The sequence below is a fragment of the Odocoileus virginianus genome, chromosome 2, assembly GCF_023699985.2.
Source record: "Odocoileus virginianus isolate 20LAN1187 ecotype Illinois chromosome 2, Ovbor_1.2, whole genome shotgun sequence".
In the NCBI taxonomy this organism is placed as follows: Eukaryota; Metazoa; Chordata; class Mammalia; order Artiodactyla; family Cervidae; genus Odocoileus; species Odocoileus virginianus.
The window spans coordinates 75,097,321-75,120,189 of NC_069675.1; the positions used below are offsets into that span (position 1 = coordinate 75,097,321).

Sequence of the window (22,869 nt, forward strand, 5' to 3'; positions counted from 1 at the left end):
TGTGTTTAATGAGAAGTAGCATGTGGTATAATAAAAAAAGCCTTTAGAGATAAAGACTGGAAGCCTCTGTTTTCATAAGGAATGGCCATTCTCACTCATCTGCTCTCGCCATATTACAGTTGTAATGCTACACTGAAATGTGATTATTCAATTGAAATCGAAATGTCTAACCAAAACTTCATTCCTATGGGCTAGTGGTACAGGTTTTTCTACGAAAGTGGGGTGATTCTGTTGTCATAATCATCACAGGAGAGGCAGGTCCTTAGACACAGATATGGAGAGAGTCTGTAGGTGGGCAGAATTGGTCCCTCACCTTCTTTCTCTTGCCTTGGATTCCAGGGGCTTGGGGGTTGGAGCTATTTCTTATAAGTGGGGGTAAAGATGACTCTACTACATGGAGAAATTAGGAGCCCTGATGGAGGGATTCTTTGTAGTAAGTATTGCCGTGCACTTAGTGTGTTTTGTAAGTTATGTTGTCTCTGTTAGTGATATTCCATGTTTCTTGCTCTTTTGTTGTTATCCTGAGCCTTTAAGCAAAGCATTTGGTTGAGTAATTTTAACCTGATGATTAATGAGGGCACAGGCCTGTGTCAGTGGTCGTGGGCAGCAAGCAGACTTTTCAGAAATCTCAGGTTGCTTTTTTCAAATCATTTCCCTTCAAACATACTTGAGATCTTAATGCAGCCTTCCCTTCCTTTTATGACTCACTTGTGTACTAAGGTAGGCGACGTAACCCCAGTAAAAGTATTTTGGATGTATGAATTCATGTGGAAGCAGAAAAAAAAAAAAAAAAAACAGTTGAAAGAGAGTCTATGTTGTCTTCCCTGTACTCCTGAAAGATTCAGTGCAAATAACTTCTGGCCTCTTTGAGGAGAGTGTGTGGCAGTCATAGCAGTAATAACAAGAGACCTGGAGTTTGTGGGGAGAAGGTAGATCTTAGGACAAGGTTGGGGAAGAAAAGTCTAGCCTCTCCACGGAGTGAGTGTCCCCCGTGAACGAGCTAAAGCGATTCTGGTTTTTGTTTAGATAAAGAAGTCATCATTTCCTTATATTTCTGACTGGAATATAATTGCTGGTTTTAATGACTTTGGGCCAGTTGTCTCTGAACTTCAGTTTCGTCATCTGTAAAATACAGCCGGCGATGGTGATAAGAGCCAGCACTGATTGAGTACTTCTTGTTACTTCTTGCGTGCCAGATACTGGTGCATCTTGTCAGTACTCATATTATTCCTGTTTCACAGGAAACAGACACAGAGGTGCCCAGCTGGTAAGCAGAGGTGGGACATACTGCCAGGTTTATCTAGCTCTGAGCCCCTTGACTCAAGGTTGGCCTTTCTTGTAGCACCCTACCTGTTTTAATAAAGGGATTTGGGTCAGGTGATCTCTTGAGAGACCTCCTATCTAATATTTGACTTTTACTTTGTGAAAACTAAGTAGAATTATTAACTGTATGTACTTAATGGAAATGTATTAAGTAGAAATATGGTTATCTCTAAATTGGTATACCTTCCCACGTTTCATACAGTTCTGTCACCTGTATTTATTTAACATTCGATCTCCTTATTATATTGATGAAAATACAAATGTGACTTCAATTTAACAATGATGAAATTTAAAAGTAGAAAATGGCTTAATTTCCTGTGATTATATTACAGCTACAGTGTCTCAAACTCCGTTTTATGGATCAGCTCTGTACATGTGTGCTTTACAAACATTATTTAATTTATGCCTCTCAAAAGTCCTGCAAAGGGCAAATTGTTAGCCTTCTTTTACAGATAAGCAAATTGAGGCTCAGAGAAGTTAAATAACTTGCACAGGGCCTCAGAGCTACTCAGCGATGAGTCTTCTCTGTTTCTCCATTCATCTTAATGTTTTTTTCAGCAGAATTATAGAGCACCTGACAGTGTGTGGCTGGCACTAGAGATGTAGGCTTTGCCTCTAGGAAAATCACCGCCTAGTGGGAAAAGCAAGTCAACTTGCAGCGATATTGTGGTGTGAATAAGTGTTACAGTAAAGGTATCCGAGAGACAGTACACCTGAAGTGGTGCCTCTTTATAACACAGGAAGCTTAGGGGAAGGTTCTTTACTTCAGAAAATCCCATTAACTAGAGCTTCCCAAATACACTTAAGTTTTACTTTTATTAAGCATATCTATAGAAAGGAAATTATGGAGAAACAACAGAGACACTTGGTGCTTTAGAAGTTGTTCCTTACCAGTGTTCATTGGGAGAGTAAGGGGAAATATCTTTAGTGGCTTATTGAAATTCATTGGAAATCTGTGATTCAATGTCCAGATACAGTTTTGGCCCAGCTTTCAGGAACATGGCACTTGCATACCTAGTAAACATGTGGTAGAGGTAGTTTCTGCCTTTATAAGGTTGAGCTGTGTCAAGAACTCTTTAAAATAATCAGAACATTAATATTAAATAACAGTATTCATTGGTGTCATCCAGTCCTTTAATTGTTCTAGAGATCATGAAATAGTATTACCCTTACTTACACTGTCATTGAATTTGAATTTTTTTTTTCCAGAATTTATCATGTTGATGATACTCCTTCTGGATCATTGGATGGTGTGCTTGATTATAGTAAAGCCATTCAAGTAGGTGATTTTATTAGTGCCAGCATATGTTAATATCCATAGATTTGGAAATACTGTAATTTTATTTTGAGACATGAAAAAATTTGTTTCCAGTGAATAGCATATTATTCTAGTAATTCTTTTAAAAATTTCTATTCTGATTCAACTTGTTCTAGATCTGCTATGTTTTCTTCTTTTGATTTAAATTTTTTTTTTTTATTTTGACACAATCTTAGGCTCATAGGAAGCTGCAAAAATAGCACATAAAACCACCTTACCCAGCTTCCCACATGGTGACATCTTATGTAATGGTAGTATAATATCAAAATCAGGAAATTGACATTGGTAATGATTCTGTGAACTAGACTACAACTCAATTCCTTATTCGGTTTTCACTAGTTTTTACATGTAGTTTTATGTAACTTTATCACCATAAAGGAACTTGCCTCATGCTACTTCTTCATTTTTATACTCACTCTCCACCCCTATCCTTGTCCCCTGGCAATCACTAATCTGTTTCCATCTCTATAATTTTGTCACTCTGAGAATGTCTTACGAAGAGAATCATATAGCACCCATTTTTCTTTTTAAAGATCCACCCAGGTTGTAACAGTGCCATACCATTTACCCCTTCTTTATTTTGGCATATGCTGGCCCTCTTGCTAAATGTTCATCTTTTACGACCAAGCTCTCTGGTTTGCCTCTCTTCCCATTTCGGTGTAAGTTCAGGCTCCTCCCTCTGCGTTCTTGTAACTCTTGTGTTGACCTCTATTCTGATCACACTGTACTGTTGTGAAGCGCCGGGTCCACTGTCTTCCCCACTAGACTTTTGAGTAATCCCTGAGGGCAAAGATTATATCCGAGAATCTCCAGCGCTTCAATGTCTGTCACATAGTAGGTGCTCAGTAAGTAAATAGTGGTTAAGTTAATAAATATATAGCTGAAGTATACTGCTTAGTGAATTGCATACCACCTTATACCAGATCAGTCATTCAATAAATGTTTATAAAGAGTAACATTGATTTATTTTAGGGCACAAGGGATCCGATTTGTGCCATAACTGCATCTGATAAGACCTTGATTGTGGTAAGTGGTTAAAAAAAAACTTATTCTATGAACAGTAATCTTTTACGTGGTGAAAATGGGGCAAAAGAATATGTTTTGGATTTGAATCTCATCTTATGGGCACCTCAAGTTTTACTAGGTCCAACAAAAGAAATAAAGTTTTAAAGGTTGCCTCATAAATTGTTAATCATTTGCAAAAAATAACTATGAAAGTAGTAGGCTCGTGGCCAGCTGGGGAGAGTCTGTCACTGGGTTGAATGAGCCCTGTAAAGATTGGCCAATGTGGAATAGATTGGACAGTGGCAGTAGGTCTCGGAAAGTTTCCTCTCTATGCAGCCTGCTTTGTTTTGTGCTGGAGAAAGTGCTTTGGCTCAGCTGTTTTCATAAGACTTAGACTGAAGAGGTAGTGTGTTTGCTAGCCAAGAAAATAAAGAAGTCCGTGGCAAAGTTTTGCTGAATTTTTCAAATAAAATCAGTGTATCAATGTTATAGTGTCTCTTCTTGAGCTCTGATATTTGAAAATAGAGATTTTAGAAATAAATGCTGAATATAGTAAAGCTGGTAGAGTCATTAAATTTGAATTATGTAAATAGATCCTTGAGTGTGTATATTTCCAGTTCTAGTTACATTCTTTAGACATTAGCTAAGTTTATGGGGGGAAAATCTTAAGAACATTGTATTCATTTTTCTCACCAAATGAATTTGGTGTATGTTTTAAGCAGTTTGTCTTACAGTCAGCTCTGTGGAGAGTCTTTTCTTTTTATATTCTTTGTTACACAGCACGTTTTTTGGTTGTATTAGTTGTGTTTCTGACATTTGCAGGAAAAAATAAAAAGAAGATGCAAGTTAGATCAACCATAAAAATGGACTTAATTCCTAAATGAGAGAGTCTCCCTGTAAGAAACACTCAGACAGTTTTAATACTAGCAAAAATTTTAGTGGTAAAGATACCTTCTGCATTGAAAACTTTCCACTGTTGAAATATAAACAGCTTCTAAAACCATGACGTTTTCAAACTCAAAGTCATAGGACCTACTTTTTCAAAAACAAAATCTGGCTGCATACTTCAGTATATTAAATCTTTTAAAGCCTGTACCTGTCTTTTGTACATTAAAAAAATATCCGCCCTCGTTACCAGTCCCTTGCCCTCCCCAGTCTTCCTGACAGGCCCTCTGCAGAAGCATGCTCAGAGGAGAGACCTGCCCCTGGAAGAAAGGGAGCGGGAATAGTGGGCTGAGGGTGGCCTCCTGTTTTTTCCCATTGCCATGGCCCCAGGCACAGCAGGATTTCACTGTCTGTTGCTCTGTTGATTTGTCAGCCTTGAGGCTTGCACAGAGTTGCATGGAAACTTACCTTCCGTTCTGTGTTTAAACACACTGAAATAGTACTCACTGTACCACTGCTTTCTGATCATCGCCCTTTGCCACAAACTGGTATCATATAGATGGCTACAGGATGACAACACAGACTTTCAGTGACAACTGTATTCCTATGGTGGTCTTATGTTTATTTTTCATGTATATGAAATTTAGTTCAGTAGGTGCTGTATATGTTAGCTTTCATTGTACCCTGAATATTAACCTAGACAATTATAAATAACCCTAGATATGTCTTCCATGTGATATAAGACTTTGTGTATTAAAATGAATTAGGTTTCTAGTTTTCTAGAAAGGTTTCTGACTTTTTTTTCTTGGATATTGCATGAAAAAAATTAGATCATCTTCAGCCACTTTAAAAAGGTTTTAAATTAAGTTAGGAGGCAAATATGTACTCAGAACATTATGAGTATCAGAATTGAGAATTCACTGTGACACTACCACTTTGGATTTGAAGCAAATGTATGAACATATAGAGTGACCTGTAGTTGTAATTTAATGTTATTATGGTAAATAGGCTTTAGTAATCAAAAATATTTTCTGTAGAGTCGTGAATCTGGCACCTTTCAGAGATACAGTCTTCCTAACGTTGGTTTGATTCAAAAATACTCCCTTAATTGTCAAGCCTACCAATTATCCTTGAATTGCAACTCTAGGTAAGTCTGAAAACTTTCCATAGGTAGACTGTCATCCACTGGGATTGTTGTATTTATGTAACAAATGCAAAGATGTGTGTTTGTTTTCAACTTGTATAGTTCAGTGTGGTTTTACTATACTATATTTGTATTTAAATATTATATTTATTAGGAATACACACACACACACACACATAGATGTTTTTCTCTAATTGGGCAAAGATGTTTTTCTTTAATTGGGCAAAATATAGAAATTCTACTGTAGTATTTTAGGTTATTTGCATACCAGTTGCTTTAGTCCCTTGGATACTTTTTTCTCTCACGGAAGCAAAATGGAAAGCACCCCATGTCTTCTATCAAATTTATAAATGTTTGCTTAAAGTTAGTTATTTAAAGCCATTTCTACCTTCTTCCTGGGTCCTGATGAACTTATTTTGAAGAATGGTGGTAATTATATTCATGAATGCTAGAGTACTGTTTCTTCCCCTCCTCCAATTTCATTACCTGTAGCCGCCTTGCTGTCATCGACATCTTAGGAGTTCTAACCTTCTTTGACTTGGATGCTCGAGTGACAGACAGCACAGGACAGCAAGTCATTGGCGAGTTGTTAAAATTGGAGCGAAGAGATGTCTGGGATATGAAATGGGCCAAAGATAATCCTGATTTGTTTGCAGTCATGGAGAAGACAAGAATGTATGTTTTCAGAAACTTGGATCCTGAGGTAAAACCCAGAAATGAACATTAATGGTACATAAATAATGAGCCAAAAACCAAAACCTGGCCATTTCTCCTTTGTTTCTTCAAGAAATTTGTTGGTGTTGGCTGCATGAATTTTGAAAATAAATAGGAACATTTCTGTGGAACTCAAAAATATTTGGTCTTAAGTGGGGTTAATATTTATCTTTTAAATATTCTCTACTTTCACTGAAAGGTACTTTCTAAGCATTTATCTGTTCTGTTTAAAAGATGGAACCATAGTCACTAACTGTAGAGTCTTTATTTCTTCCCTTGTCAAAGTTTTAAAAAAAAAGAGAATCTGTAGTCTCATTTACCAAAGTTGCTTAAGGCAACCTAACCAAAAAGTGGTTTTGAAATTCCCTTGTCCTTTCATTTTATTTTGCCTGTTCTGTGCTTACCTTTGTCTCATTTATATTTACATGAACTTTATCAGCCAGTAATCCATGTTCTTTCTCATCCTGATAATCTTGTGGACTATGACTAATAATCTACTCTCTCTGGTGTGTCACAATGCTCCTTTCTCACTGATTTTTAAAGTTATATTTTCTATTTTCTACTTGTGACTCACATCAACTGATTTTTAGGTGTTGAACTTTCTTGTCAGTCTGCTCTGTAACTCTTAGCTATTGTGTTTGGGAATTCAAAATTTGAGTGGTAGCCTAATCAAAACATAATTAAGAAGATAAATCTTTTAAACAATTTTTGAATTACCTGTCGATTTTCAATTTGGAATTTTCAATACTCCTATTGTACTCCACTAGAGGAAATAATAAGATGTGACTTGATAACGTGCTTTATGGCAGTAACTGATGTTTGTTTGGACCTGTAGTTTCCTTCTTGGGAAAAAATTACATGCTGGGGCCCCTGAGCTACTGAAGTTCTTCTGTAATAATTTATTTAGTGGTAAACTATTTGCCCTTTTAATATCTTAAACTATTTTCAGTTTTAATATCCTAAATTATATACTAAGGATCTTTGGGTTGGCCAGTGACCTGATGTAAATTGCTCTCAAAGGCTTTGTTAAAACTTTTAGGTGTCTTATGAAGTCATTCGGTCATGACCGACTTTTTGCAACCCCATGGACTGTAGCCTACCAGCCTCCTCTGTCCATGGAATTTTCCAGGCAAGAGTACTGGAGTGGGTTGCCGTTTCCTTCTCCAGGGGATCTTTGCCACCCAGGGTTTGAACCCGAGTCTCCCACATTGCAGGCAGACGCTTTACCATCTGAGCCCCCAGGGAAGCCAGGTGTCTTGTGGATCTTTGTATTTTTAGACCCTGAGTAACGGCTCAAAGGGCTTCCCTGGGGGCTCAGACGGTAAAGAATTGCCTGCAGTGCAGGAGACCCAGGTTCAGTCCTTGGGTGCAGAAGATCCCCTGGAGAAGGGAATGGCAACCCACTCCAGTATTCTTGCCTGGAGAATTCCAAGGACAGAGGAGCCAGGCAGGCTCACGAAGAGTCGGACACAGCTGAGCAGCTACCACCACCAGTGGCTCAAAGGAAGGGCATTCAGGGTGTTGCCTTTAACCTGTATAAGCACAGCTGTCTTTCAAAGGTTTAAAGAAAACTTGACCTTTCCAAAGAAACAAGTGTGAAAATTTGGCAGGTAATCATGGGATAAACTTGAGGATGGAAGTGAAATACTTTTTGAATGTTAGGGTCCATTATCCGTTGTTGGCTCTACTCACACTGATTTTGAAATCATGTGCCTGGAGAAGTGAGAGGATTATGCCTGGCTGTTTATAATGTGTGTGCAGCACACATGGTGAGTCCAGGACCAGGGCAAATCTTTGCTTAGTGGAAAGTGTTTCTTAAGTAGTTTCAAAAGAACAACCTTTTATTTATTTATTTTTGGAGTTTGTTGTCTGGCTTGGCAAGTACTTCAGTTTTCTGTTAGATTTAGAGGTAGGTGAATTTCTTAAAAACTTAACCACTGACTGAATTTCTTTATAAACCGTGCTAAGCTGTTGTTTTCATTCAGATGAGAACACTGTCTGGCTGTGGTCCCTGTTTGGTCAGTTACCCTGCTTGCCATGCCTCTAGTACATGAGGACATAACTCTTCAAAACTGGACTTACTTGACTCCTTTAAGACATCGTATTCTGTCCTAAAGGGACAGAGGGTCTTCCTATGCCATCTTGATTCTGTCTGATCACTCACCTTACCTTTGCTTCTCATTTCCTCTTTGTTTTTGGTATTATTTTTTATCCACAGGTCATCTTTTATGACTTTATCTTTTGTCTGTCTTGCTTTGTTGAATTATCTAGCTAGAAATAAAAAATTTTCTAGTGATGAACCTTTTTATACAGGTATACTTGGTTTACATGCAGTACCAAAAGAAAGCCTCTAAGAGGCTCCTATAATTTATAAGAAATATTTCACCATGTGTACTTTTTTGTGAGTTGAATTTTGTTCTGATTCTTTCTGTTCATAAAAGCATACTGTTTGCCTTTATGTAATATGATTTTTTGAGGAAGTGTAGGGATTTTATAAAGTTTTCTCATATAATTTTAATCAATTTCTACTTTTTAAAGAAAATATATATTTTAAAACCTAATGAACATATATAATATGGCTCCAAGAGCCTCAGTATTAAACTTAGACATACTAAGTGCAAACTAAACATCATTCAGTATTTACTTATTTTCATCTTTTTAGTGTCTTCCTATTACTATAATTTTTAAGTTTCTATTATATATGAAGCGCTAACTTTCAGAATTATAAATCTGATACATTATTGCATTTGGATTTTAGGTTACTTTCTATTTTTTTATGACTTTATACATATTTTGAAAAATTGCTTTCTTGAGTTATTTTCATTATCAGACATTATCCTATTCTTTTTGCAGTGTTCTTGGAGGTAGTAATTATATTGGGAGTTTATTTCTTTTTTATATAATATTTATACCTATTTTTTCCACTAGGGGTTTAGGACAGCTGCTTTACACTATAATATGCATTTGCTCTACTTTATTTCTACAAGCCTGTGTAACACTAGGACAAGAAAGAGACATATAGCAGGCTCATGTATTTCCATGTTGGCAAATTAAATCTCATATAGAAAATGAATCTATCAACAAAACCCTCTGGCTAATGTTACAGAGGACATACTTTTCATGGTATGAGACTTCTTTGATATATATATATCTATACATATACACATACATATATATAAATATATATATATATATATATATATATATATATACATTTAGATACAGATTTCATTAAGAATTAAATCTAATGTTACATAGAATGAATGAGAATTATCAAACTGTATAAACCATCTTTGGATTAATTCAGAAGCTGATGCTGGATCCCATTAGGGAATTAATACTGATTATGTGAGGTGTGATCATCATCATGTGGCTATGTAAGAGAACATCCTTATGTTTTAGAGATACGTACTGAAATAGGAGTGAAATGTTATGATGTCTCTAGATTTACTTTACTTTAAAATGCTTTAGCCAAAAAATTGACTAAAGTATATCTCCAAACTGTTAATATTTAGATGATAGGTATGTGAGTGTTAATGACATTCTACTTTTTTGTTTTGAGAATTTTGATAATAAAATTTAAAATTATGATAAGTCAAAGAAGGAAAATTTTGTACTTTTAAACATAACATTTGTTTTTGTCTTTAAAGGAACCCATTCAGACTTCTGGATATATATGTAACTTTGAGGATTTAGAAATTAAATCTGTTCTCTTGGATGAGATATTAAAGGTAATTCTTATTAAGAAACAGTTACATTTCTGTTGTTGGCTTGACTGGAATTCGTTTTTGTCCTGGGCAGTATGGGGGTACTGGTTAGGAGTGTGGGTTACAGAGTTCCAGCTCTCCTTTGTCACTGGCACAACCTTTAGACAGCATCCTTCCTCTTCTAAAGTTTCATTTTCCTTTCCTGTTTATGAGCTTGTTTTTATCTCTATAAAATGTGGGTAGTAATAGCACCTTTCTTACAGGATTGTTACTTTGTAAGATAATGAGTAGAAAGCAAGTTAGTGGAGTGCTAGGACCAAGAGCTCAAAAAGGGTTGTTAGTTGTCATTATTTTATGTTTGCATAACAGAGAATGCTGAAGAAATATTTGATAATTTTCTTTAGTCTTTTTCTTGTTCTAGAATATTTGAGTAACTTCTTGTTTGGAGGTCCACCTTCCTTCCATTTTTATTTTCAGGTTTTATAAAGTGATCTGTTTCTAAATTCCAGATAATTTTTGAACTTCTACTTTGACCTTCATCGAACATTCTTTGAGAATTTTTTACTCTGAGAATATATTGCAAGTTTACTTTCATTTTCCCAAAGTGTTTATTTTCCTATGTACTATGTATGTTTTTTGGAATTGGGAGAGTAGATTTTAAATTTCCAGAAATGTTCCATTTTATAACATGTTTTCATATTAAAATAAATATCAAACTAAAGTTTGATCATGTAAATTGCAACTCTTTTATTGTGATCCAGTCTTTTCTGTATTTGATGACCACACAAAAGGAGCAGGAATGGCCCCCACCCCAAATTTTGTTTGCATGTCAAGAGTATTAACACCACAGACATACCAAAAGGGTGTAAAAAGATCTTACCTACATAGTGAGGTTTTTTGGGGAGAAAGGACAGCTTTCCTAAGCTGGTTCAAAATTGATTTGAGAGCAAGGAAAGGAGACAGGCTAGGGTTTTTGGGTAATTAGAGGGTGGGGCTAGAGTGAGGGTTCCCATATGTAGGTAGAGTTATGTGTGGTTTGAAACTCCTGTGGCACCAAAGGATGGAACACTTAACGCTTTCTTAGCACCTTGTCCAGATGTGAGGCAGAAGGGGAAGGGGTGGGGGTGAGGCTTAAAAGCTCTCAGCAATCAAACTTCAAAAAGGAAGGTCTAAAGTTCTGTTGCAATCTAGATATTTTAACAATTGCATGTTAAATTGCTTCAGCTGTGTCCGCCTCTTTGCGACCCTTTGGACTGTAACCTACCAGGCTCCTCTGTTCATGGGTTTCTCTAGGCAAGAATACTGGAGTGGGTTGCCATGCCCTCCTCCAGGGGATCTTCCTGATTCAGGAATTGAACCTGTTTCTCTTAGGTCTCCTGCACTGGCAAACTGTAACCAATATATGGAAAGATAGATTTGATATGATGGATTAGATAAACAGGAATAATTTTGTAAAAGTGGCCTCATTGTATAATCTACTTTTTTAGTGTTCAATTTAATTTTAACAATTCGGCAGTAAATCTGAAGGAATTATAGAACTTCAGATAATTTTTTTTTCACCACAAATGTTGCTGTTTTTCTGGGTTAAGAAGGAGAACTATGAAAAACTAAAGAAACTAGTGAAATTAAAAAAACTACTGCTTTTAAACTACATCTTAATGTTTGGTATTATTGATTGTGCACTCTAAAAGATGATGTTCTTACATTTTCTACCTCTTTCTCTCCTTTTTTCATTAGGTATATTGTTATTTTTACTTTGTCAAGATTTAGAATGTTTGCATTTTGTTTTCTAACCCTATTTTTCCAGTTGTTTAGTCTTATATTTATTTAAATGAAAGCTACCATCAGCCTTTTTCTATATTTTCTCTGTGCATGAGTTCTTAATTTTGATTAATCTTGTAGTTGGCTGGATTTCATCATTATAGCTTTTTTCAAGACAGGCTCATAGTTGCTGATTGCCTTGAATTCTGGAATGCTTAAAAATGATGATATTGACATGACTATATTGATACTTATGAAGAATTTTAAAAACATATTTAACTGGTTAGATGTACTGTAAAACTCTTGACACACTGGGCACAGTCTGTGTGTATCTTGTACTGGGCTGAAGAATCACTGCAGTACTATTGCCTGGTTTACCGGTAGGGGCTGTTAAACTGAGGGAAACCAGGTTCTCTGCCTGACTTACTACATGCAAAGCCATAAAGAAAAGAATATTGTCGTATCTTAGTTCCCTCTGAGGCCTTGTTGACCCAGGAAATATTCATCTGAACTGTGGATTCCTTCAAGCATACAATTTTAAGAAATAACATGAGTGTTGTACACCTAAAAATAATAGAATGTTATAGGCCAATTGTATGTCAATAAGATAGGAAAAAAATAACATGAGAAATTTCTTGGAGGAAGGAGTGCAGAAGAAAAAGGTAAGGAATTAACATGCATTAACACCTTTGTTGGAGAAGGCAATGGCACCCCACTCCAGTACTCTTGCCTGGAAAATCCCATGGACAGAGGAGCCTGGTAGGCTGCAGTCCATGGGGTCACTAAGAGTCGGACACGACTGAGCGACTTCACTTTTCACTTTCATGCATTGGAGAAAGAAATGGCAACCCACTCCAGTGTTCTTGCCTGGAGAATCCCAGGGACGGGGGAGCCTGGTGGGCTGCCGTCTAAGGGGTCACACAGAGTCAGACATGACTGAAGTGACTTAGCAGTAGCAGCAACACCTTTGTATGAGGTGTTTATTTGTCGTTACAACTGTACTTGATAGATATTTAGATCAGGAAGGTTCTTGGTGGATAAAATTATTTACCTAAAGTTCATCTGTTCATGGATTCAGCAAATACTGTTTGGGAACAAGTAAAGGCAGTTCCTGGCCTCCAGTAGAGAAGTTGGGGAGGTGGACAAGAAATTCAGCAAGTAGAAGAGGGTTAAGGGTGCTGTGGTTCAGTCAACAAGTGTATTTCTTCAAAGGTCTGAAACAAGTGAGTGTCAGGTTGGTTCTGAGACTGAATAAGGTGAATAACACAGCCAGGCATTGTGCTCAGTGTTCGATATGGTATTATCTCATTTAATCCTCACAATGCTAGAAGGTAAATTTGATTACCATCCCATTTTTTTTAGATGAAGAATTTGAGGCCTGGAGAAATCAGCTGGCTTGCCAGTGATACCCAGTTAGCAGTAGGCACAAGCATGATTTGGCTCCAGGCTCTCTAGCTTCAGAGTTGGTGTGTGTGTAACTGTAGTGCTGGATTATGGGTATTTTCCAGAAAATTCAAAAGACCCACACATGGGAATTTCTTTTCTTCCCAGCTTTTCTCATAATATGATGCAGTTGTTCATTTCCTTTTTTTTTTTTTAGACTGTAAGAAAGAAATACATACTCTAAAGGCAACTATTTAGATTTCTCTCTTTTCATCTTTACTTTTAGAATCCAGAATATCCAAACAAGGATTACATCATTAACTTTGAGATCAGGTCCCTTCGAGATAGTCGAGCAGTGATCGAGAAGGTTGGAATAGAGAATGCTTCTCAGTTCATCGAGGATAATCCACACCCCCGACTTTGGTATTTAAAAATAAATAAATAAAACCTCATGAAGTATCAAGTGTAAAATCTCAGCCGTTGTCCACTACTCTGATACTAGACTCCTGGTGGGAATGACTTTCATTCTTGCTCTTCTTTTTAAAATACAGAAATTTAGAGGTGGAACTATTCAACATAAGCATAATATTAGGACTTCCCTGGTGGTTCAGTAGTTAAGACTCCACACTTCCACTGCAAGGGCCATGGGTTTGATTCTTGGTCAGGGAAGTACTGTGTGCAGCCCAGTGCAGCAAAACAAAAAGGAAAACGTTTATAAATTTGTTAAAATAATCACTTCCCACTGTTTCACTAGAAGCAATAGGTATAGTAATTCTGATTCAAGACTGGTTTATCTATAGTTCACCATAGGCTTTTACTGTTTCTCTTTTTAATATAGGCGCCTGCTAGCTGAAGCAGCTCTTCAGAAACTGGATTTGCACACTGCAGAGCAAGCGTTTGTGCGTTGCAAAGATTACCAGGGCATTAAGTTTGTGAAGCGCCTGGGCAACCTGCAGAGCGAGCCCATGAAGCAGGCAGAGGTGGCTGCCTACTTCGGCCGGTTCGAGGAGGCGGAAAGGATGTATCTGGATATGGACAGAAGGTAAGTGCTGAAGGTGCAGGCATCTGGACTGCTCCCAGAATCTGCATTTTTTTTTTTTAAACAAATGATTGTAAAATAGACTAAATACATCACACCATTTCTTTCAAAAAAAAATAACTTCAGTTTGGATTCCAACCCAGACATTCAACATGACCTTAATTTATGCTTTGTAATTCAGGGGCAACTTTCTTCTCTGTCTTGACGTAATGTTAATGACTGGCCATGGGAGATTTTTTTCATTTGGTAGGGAAAAAACCCATGTAACTACAGAGACTAGGGGCTTTATCATTTATTGTACCACTCATTATTTAGGTTCTCTGTTTTGGTTTAGCTCATTATTTAATTTTCTGTTGTCAAGGAGCATGAAATGAAATTCCAAGGTATTTAGGGGTTGAGTTTTATTCTTTACATTTCAGTTTTCTTTATATAAATGACTGCATGAACTTCATTTCAGCTGTGAACATTTATATCTAGTTTTTATTATTTGTACTATCAGGAGATTGCTATTACAACTCAAGCTTTGAAAATAAATATAAAACCAAACATGTAAACATGAAATAAGCCTGATCATGTCTAAGAAACTGATGAAAAGAAATGATTATTATTTAAGGGATTATTTTGCCAAGTAAATTGAAAGCCTACGAGAATAAGAGGCAGAAAAGTGTTTCTTTTTTCCTGTTGCAGGTTCTCCCCATTGCCTCTTCCTTGGTCAGGCTAAATTTCTAAAATGTTTAGAGAGTTACCTTATCTGTCTCTTCATTGCTGTGTATTCTCAGTATCTGAGAACTGAACCTAGCACATAGCAGGCACTTGCTAAATGCTTGTTGAATGAATGAATATCTTTTTTTTTTTTCTGTAGAGATCTGGCTATTGGCCTCCGGCTGAAGTTGGGAGATTGGTTTAGAGTACTCCAGCTTCTGAAAACTGGATCAGGTGATGCAGATGACAGTCTCCTTGAGCAAGCCCACAATGCCATCGGAGACTACTTTGCTGATCGACAAAAGAGGTAGGTCACCCATCTGGACGCTCCCCATCCATTCATTCCACACTTGAAATTGTAGCTGCTTGTGTAGAGTACTTCCTTATGAAATAATGCCAGGGAAATGAAGACCGTCCTTCCAGATCCCAGAACTCACATAGCCCTAGTTACCAGGGAGGAGCAAGGGAGCCTTCCGGTTGTCAGGTGAGCATTGTAAGACTTTGGAGTTTCAAAGTTCAGAAGACGCATTCTTTAGCACCAGGTGGCTTTCTGCTGTTTGTTTGCTTGTTTTATTATAATAGCTGATTTTCAGAAATCATTGGTGTTTATTCTGAAGCTGTTGTTTTAATCAGTATGCTTACTTATTTATGTCAGTGTTTGGAAATACAACTGTGTATCAGAGTAAAGCAGTATTTCTTAAGAATATTCAAAGAATATTGTAACTAAAATATGCTATGCAGTCTTTTTTTGGTTTTTCAATTTATATGCTTCAAAGATATTTTATAACTAAAGATGATGATTAGAGTAATATTATACTAGTGCTGCCATTCTAATGAAAGAACTTTTTTGGTGAAAGTGCTTATTTATCAGGAGATTCACATTAGATTTTCTTTTCTTTCTGTAGGTTGAATGCTATACAATATTATGTACAAGGCCGGAACCAGGAACGCTTAGCTGAATGTTATTATATGTTAGAAGATTATGTGGGATTGGAGAATCTTGCCAATTCACTTCCAGAAAACCACATGTTGCTTCCAGTAGGATATTATACATTTCAGTTTTGGGAGTTGTTAGGTTACTTTATAAAGCTTTTCTATTATAGTGAAGAAATGTACTTTGCAATATGGAAAATTAATTATAACTTCACAGTTTCTAAGACGTGGAATGATGCTATAGATATTAAAACAATTTTCAGTATTACAGAATGCTTCAAAATGGAGAAGGAAAAAATCAATCATATTCCTACTATTTTAACATGATTACAGTCTTGTGTGGGGCTTGTCAGTTTTATAACATTGCTTTAAAAATTAGCTGAACACATGAAATGTTTACAGATGAATTAATAGGTTGTCAGAGATTGTCTTCAGAGTGATTTGAGGTGGGTGTGGGGAGTAGTGCATGTGTGTGTATGTTTGAAATTTGCTATAAGGAAAGTTTAAAAAGATAGCTCGACTTTAGTAGGCTATATTAACAACAAAGGATTTAACGTTTAAAAAAAGAGTGAAACTAAAGGCAGAGTTCTCTGTAACTTTGTTCTAAATTTTCTTCTTTGGGCTCTTAAATTAATTGTTGCATAATTAATGCTGCCACTGCTGCTGCTAAGTTGCGTCAGTCGTGTCTGATTCTGTGCAACCCCATAGACGGCAGCCTACCAGGCTCCGTCGTCCCTGGGATTCTCTAGGAAAGAACATTGGAGTGGGATGCCATTTCCTTCTCCAGTGCATGAAAGTGAAAAGTGAAAGTGAAGTTGCTCAATCATGTCTGACTCTTCTTGACCCCATGGACTGCAGCCCACCAGGCTCCTCCATCCATGGGATTTTCCAGGCAAGAGTACTGGAGTGGGTTGCCATTGCCTTCTCTGGCATAATTAATGGGGAGAGAAAAACCATTTAGATATTAAAAAAGGAAAAAACAAAACAAAACAGATAGTATGAAAATTGGCTAGTACAGCCCAATGGGATTTTTTGTTGTGGTTCCCCTCTTCCATTTTTGGCCTAGTTTCCTGAACTGATGAATAGCCAACTTGTCTGGGACATTGCTTAATAGAGGTATTTGAGAGCCCTGTGAGTGTGAGATTTCCTTAAGCCTCTAGTTAATGATTAACACTGAGTATCACGTCAATCCTTTAAAGGTAGTTTTTACCCACTAGCTTGGGGTTTGTTTTGGGGCCTGGCATTTCTGTAAAGTCGCTACTGAAGTGAAAGAAGACAAGAGTTCAGTATCTTCAGAACCTGGTTGAAAATCAGATCTGGGCGGTGAGCCAGTGAAGCACAGATTTTATAAAAAGTGATGCCTTAGCATCCTTTCTAGTTTGTAGCCTCTGCCTCTATGTCCGGTTAAAACGAATATTCTGTGCTGTTTGCTGTACAGTCACTAAGTTGTGTTCTACTCTTTGCGACCCCATGGACTGCAGCCCTCCAGGCTCCTCTGTCCATGGGATTTCCCAGGCAAGAATACCGGAGTGGGTTGTCATTTCCTTCTCCAGGGGATCTTTCTGAGCAGATGCCTTAGTTATCCTTTTTGGTTTGTAGCCTCTGCCCCTATGTCCATTTAAAAGAAAAGTTACTGTTGCTACCAGTAATTATAATATTCCTATGGAGTTTTATAAGTTAAAATGTAAGTGATTTCCTTGTTCTGTGAAATCCGATGGTAATGTTTTGTCCACAGGAAATAGCACAGATGTTTGTGAGAGTTGGAATGTGTGAACAAGCAGTGACTGCATTTTTGAAATGTAATCAGCCGAAGGCAGCAGTGGATACCTGTGTACATCTCAACCAAGTAAGGAGCTGAAAGTCACCAGAGTGATGCTATAAAGACTGTTGCCAGGACAAGGGTTGGAAATCTTGAGACAGATTTTGTGAAAGGAGCCAGATATTTGTTTACTTGGTTGAGGACTGAGAAAATGTCAGAATTTGCACTTACCTCTTGAAGTGCTACCATTAAGGGTGACCCCTTCATAACTAACTCAGTATGAGAACCTGAAAAAACCCTGTGCTTTTAGTCTGGCAAGTTTTTGTCTGGAAGTCATTTCATAATTTTTTGCATTTTATTAGGGTTGTGTTTTGTTTCCAAAGAAGGACCAGTTAATGGTCATTGCACGAGGAAGGAATTGAGTTACTTTATCAATATTTATTTTGGCAAATCTATTTTCTTTTCCTTATAGAAAATATATATTTGATATTTTCAAGAGCTGGAATTAACTAAAATGAAAATGCAGAATTGTTGAAATTGTTCACTATCCATGTATTCTTTTAAGAATTTTTTGAAGTATTTTATAAAGTTCCATTTGCTTTATAAAAATAAATGTTAAATCTGATAGGATTTTTCCTAACTGAAATTCCATTATTTTTATTATTTTATTATTTTTATTGTATCTTTTTCTCCCTCATAGTTCATGCAAAATTAGAATTATAAGATTAATATGACTATAAACTTTGATGCTTTCTTTTTCAGATGTTCTCCTTAAACACATCAGTCTTAGATCATTTGGTTATTTTGACATGTTTGACTTCTAAAATTTATAATTCCTCTGATTTAAAAAAATTTATATACCAGTTTTTAATTTTGATATAGTGTTATTTATTATTATAAACTTAAAGCTTTATTGTATGTATTTTTAGACGTATCTGACTGTAAATGCTTGGGTAATTGTATGTTGTATATATTTTTCCCAAGTGGAACAAAGCTGTTGAATTGGCTAAAAGTCATAATATGAAAGAAATTGGTTCCCTGTTAGCAAAGTATGCATCTCATTTATTGGAAAAGAATAAAATTCTTGATGCCATAGAACTCTATCGGAAAGCCAATTACTTTTATGATGCTGCCAAGCTGATGTTTAAGGTAATGTAATAATCTTGGTGAGTATTTTATTTGTTTTAGTTACCAATGTTTTCTTATATACTAAAGAATACATTTTCCATTCTTTGGAAACAAATATTTGTTACAGCAAAATCCCTCTCATTTTGTTACTATCATAGTATAACTATGTGTTATCTTAGTAGTATTACCGTTTACTAAAAAGGCTGTTAATTAATTTTAGCACCTTCAGTCAGTTCAGTTCAGTTTCTCAGTCGTGTCCGACTCTTTGCGACCCCATGAATTGCAGCACACCAGGCCTCGCTGTCCATCACCAACTCCTGGAGTTTACTCAGACTCATGTCCATCGAGTTGGTGATGCCATCCAGCCATCTCATCCTCTGTCGTCCCCTTCTCCTCCTGCCCCCAATCCCTCCCAGCATCAGAGTCTTTTTCAATGAGTCAACTCTTCTCATCAGGTGGCCAAAGTACTGGAGTTTCAGCTTCAGCATCAGTCCTTCCAATGAACACCCAGGACTGATCTCCTTTAGGCAGGACTGGTTGAATCTCCTTGCAGTCCAAGGGACTCTCAAGAGTCTTCTCCAACACCACAGTTCAAAAGCATCAATTTTTTGGTGCTCAGCTTTCTTCACAGTCCAACTCTCACATCCATACATGACCACTGGAAAGACCATAGCCTTGACTAGACGGACCTTTGTTGGCAAAGTAATGTCTCTGCTTTTTAATATGCTATCTAGGTTGGTCATAACTTTCCTTCCAAGGAGTAAGTGTCTTTTAATTTCATGGCTGTAATCACCATCTGCAGTGATTTTGGAGCCCTCCAAAATAAAGTCTGACACTGTTTTCCCATCTATTTGCCATGAAGAGATGGGACCAGTTGCCATGATCTTAGTTTTCTGAATATTGAGCTTTAAGCCAGCTTTTTCACTCTCCTCTTTCACTTTCATCAAGAGGCTTTTTAGTTCCTCTTTACTTTCTGCCATAAGGGTGGTGTCATCTGCATATCTGAGGTTATTGATATTTCTCCCAGCAATCTTGATTCCCATTTGTGCTTCTTCCAGCCCAGCGTTTCTCATGATGTACTCTTACTGATTCCTAAAAAACTGTATATTTACTTAATACGGAAGTTAACAATTAGAGAATTTTCAACTACTATAAAGTACAAGTTCCTGTAACTGGAAATTAATCCTGTTAATAAATTTTCAAGTCCTTTTAAATGTGCAAGTTTTAAAGATGTTACACGTTTCATAGTAGGCATTTGGAGGGAACATGACTAGTATGGAATTAACGTAAGCAAATTTTACATTCTGTTCTATTCTTCTACCATTTGATTTAATGACAAAGGAAAAATTTCCTTTGAATCATTTAAACATTTAAATTTCTGGAGATGTACCATGGTAAAGCCATCTTATCTCTAGGTACTTGAAAATTATTTTAAAAATCTGTTATATAAAATACTAGCCTTTCAATGAAAGCTTTCTTCACTCTGAATTATTTATCAGCATCTGTTATTTTCTAAAATTGTTTTGCATTCTAATTCCAATGGTTAAATACTAAGGAAATAACTAATTACTTATCAGTACTAAGGAAAAGAAAATGTGTTTTAAAATATTTGTCATAAACAGATGGTACTTATATTTCACCCTACTGACTTTCCTCCTCATTTTAGAGAATCAGATTTCAGAAATGAGAACATTTGTACAAACATAGATTAAGAAATATCTTCCCCCAACTCTTTAAATATTTAAAGATTGCAGATGAAGAGGCAAAGAAAAGAACTAAACCTTTACGTGTGAAGAAGCTCTATGTGCTGTCAGCTTTACTTATAGAGCAGTACCATGAACAAATGAAAAATGCCCAACGAGGCAAAGTTAAAGGAAAGAGCTCAGAGGTAAGGTGGAACATTAAGTAATGTTAAGTCATGTGAAGCATTTAAGGGAAAAAAAACCAAAATGATCAAACTTCTCTTTATGGATAGACCATTTAATGTACTTATTTGTTTGCATTTATTTTCTTAAATGATAGTAGGAAAAAGAATAAATGATTTGGAATTAGTACTCACATTTAGACATCTCAATTTGGAAATATTGAAAATGATTTTTTTTTTACTAATCTGTAATCTTTGATTAATTCCTTTTTTGGTAAATCCTTTTTAATCAGTGAGTTTTAAAAGCTTCCATAGAAATATGTGTATTTTTTAAATTGTAAGTGAGCATTGTATTAACATAGAGTTTAATCAATTCTATTTAAAAATTTGATTATTCCTTGGGGAGGAGAATCCTTTCACAATATATCCGTATATGAAATCACCACAATCTACACTTTAAATTTCTTACAATTTGATTTGTTGATTATACCTCAGTAAAACTGAAGAAAAAATTTGATCATGTCAGTTTAAAAAAGTATGAATTATAATAGAGAAGTCTGTGGTGACAGTTCTGTAATGATGAAATATGCTAATTTATTATTATTATTTATTTTGGCTGTGCTGGGTCTTCATTGTGGTGCAGTGCACAGGCTCAGTAGTTAGGATTTGTGGACTTAGTTGTGGCATGCGAGATCTTAGTTCCTCTACCAGGGATCAAACCTGGGCCCCCTGCATTGGGAGCACGGACTGTTTTCCCCTGGACCACCAGGGAAGTCTCCTTCCCTAGATATTTTAATGTATAACAGTTTCAGAAATCATCTCTATTGGAAGGACTGTTGTTAGGTTTGTGCTGACAGCAGATGTGGGTCTGCTTTATTTGTAGGCCACTTCTGCTTTGGCTGGTTTGCTGGAAGAAGAAGTTCTGTCGACAAGTAGTTGTTTCACTGATAATGCTTGGAGAGGGGCTGAGGCTTATCACTTCTTCATACTGGCGCAAAGACAGCTCTATGCGGGCTATGTTGACACTGCACTGAAGACAGGTAGGTGTAGTAACTCATATATGCAACATATCTTAAAAGTCATAAATTAAATATGAAGGGCAAACTCCTTCAAGTTACTCTTATATTAACTTCAGTAACACTTTTTTCTCTTTTGGCCATGCCCTGCAGCCTGTGAAGATTAGATGTGGTAATCAAAATAAACTATCTGAGCTGATAACTTAGAGACTCAGTTTCACTTCCTTTTTTCTCAAAGTTCTATTTTTTCAATAAGATAGACTGAAAAGCAGTAATCTGTTCAAAGAAACACAAAGAGAAAACACGATTTCATACTTCGCTTTTGTTTTTTTAAACAAAAGGAAACATGATACTGTTTTGAGAATCCACAGAAATTTCTAACATTTATATGGAAGATATGTTTTATAAATACAACACATATAAAAATTATAATTATACAATAATAATAATATGTTTATATATATTTATATCTGCAGTGTATTTTGACACCAATAATTTTTGGTATATTTCTGAGTGGTGCAGCCATGTGCGTCATTTGGTGGTGGTAATTTTTATAGGCCCTGAGCTGTTGGCTGGTGTTACAGAATTTGGTGGTCATTTACTTCCCCTACTAGTTCTCTGATCACCTACCATTGTTCTCATTAACTTTGCTAACATTCATGTAGGTTAAACTGAGCCAGCCTAACATTCTTCCCCATGCGTGTTCATGATGGTGTGATTGCTTTACACAATCCAAACTGCCTTCTCTTTCCTAGCTCTTCACCTGAGAGACTATGAAGACATCATCCCTGCAGTTGAGATCTACTCTCTGTTAGCACTCTGTGCGTGTGCCACTAGAGCTTTTGGTACTTGTTCAAAAGCTTTTATTAAACTCGAATCTTTAGAGACCCTCAGTTCGGAACAGAAGCAGCAATATGAAGATCTTGCTCTAGAAATCTTCACCAAACATACTCCGAAAGATAACAGAAAATCTGAATTGGACGGACTTCTTGAAGGGTAAAGCCAACCGTAATTAGTAGATGTCATTTTTATATAGATTTTTATATTTAAATTGTATAGTATAATGATGAAATCACTAAATTTTAAACTCTCATACCTTAACTCCCTGGCGGCTCAGCAGTAAAGAATCCACCTGCAGTGCAGGAAATGGGGGTTCACTCCCTGGGCTGGGAAGATACCCTGGAGAAA

The 22,869-nt window shown here is 36.4% G+C and overlaps 1 protein-coding gene across 3 annotated transcripts in view; it reads left to right on the forward strand.

The window, feature by feature from the left end:
* The window catches only part of WDR35 (WD repeat domain 35), a 53,037-nt gene that overhangs the window by 28,486 nt on the left and 1,682 nt on the right, over positions 1 to 22,869 (forward strand). For all 3 annotated transcript variants that reach the window (XM_070451353.1, XM_020898296.2, XM_070451359.1), the window contains 14 exons: positions 2,533 to 2,602; positions 3,614 to 3,667; positions 5,569 to 5,678; positions 6,168 to 6,378; positions 10,040 to 10,120; positions 13,527 to 13,663; positions 14,079 to 14,282; positions 15,142 to 15,288; positions 15,887 to 16,019; positions 17,650 to 17,760; positions 18,658 to 18,822; positions 20,549 to 20,689; positions 21,549 to 21,705; positions 22,437 to 22,677. In XM_070451353.1, the coding sequence (XP_070307454.1) occupies positions 2,533 to 2,602; positions 3,614 to 3,667; positions 5,569 to 5,678; positions 6,168 to 6,378; positions 10,040 to 10,120; positions 13,527 to 13,663; positions 14,079 to 14,282; positions 15,142 to 15,288; positions 15,887 to 16,019; positions 17,650 to 17,760; positions 18,658 to 18,822; positions 20,549 to 20,689; positions 21,549 to 21,705; positions 22,437 to 22,677 (1,962 nt within the window). The remainder of the gene's footprint in view (positions 1 to 2,532; positions 2,603 to 3,613; positions 3,668 to 5,568; positions 5,679 to 6,167; positions 6,379 to 10,039; positions 10,121 to 13,526; positions 13,664 to 14,078; positions 14,283 to 15,141; positions 15,289 to 15,886; positions 16,020 to 17,649; positions 17,761 to 18,657; positions 18,823 to 20,548; positions 20,690 to 21,548; positions 21,706 to 22,436; positions 22,678 to 22,869) is intronic.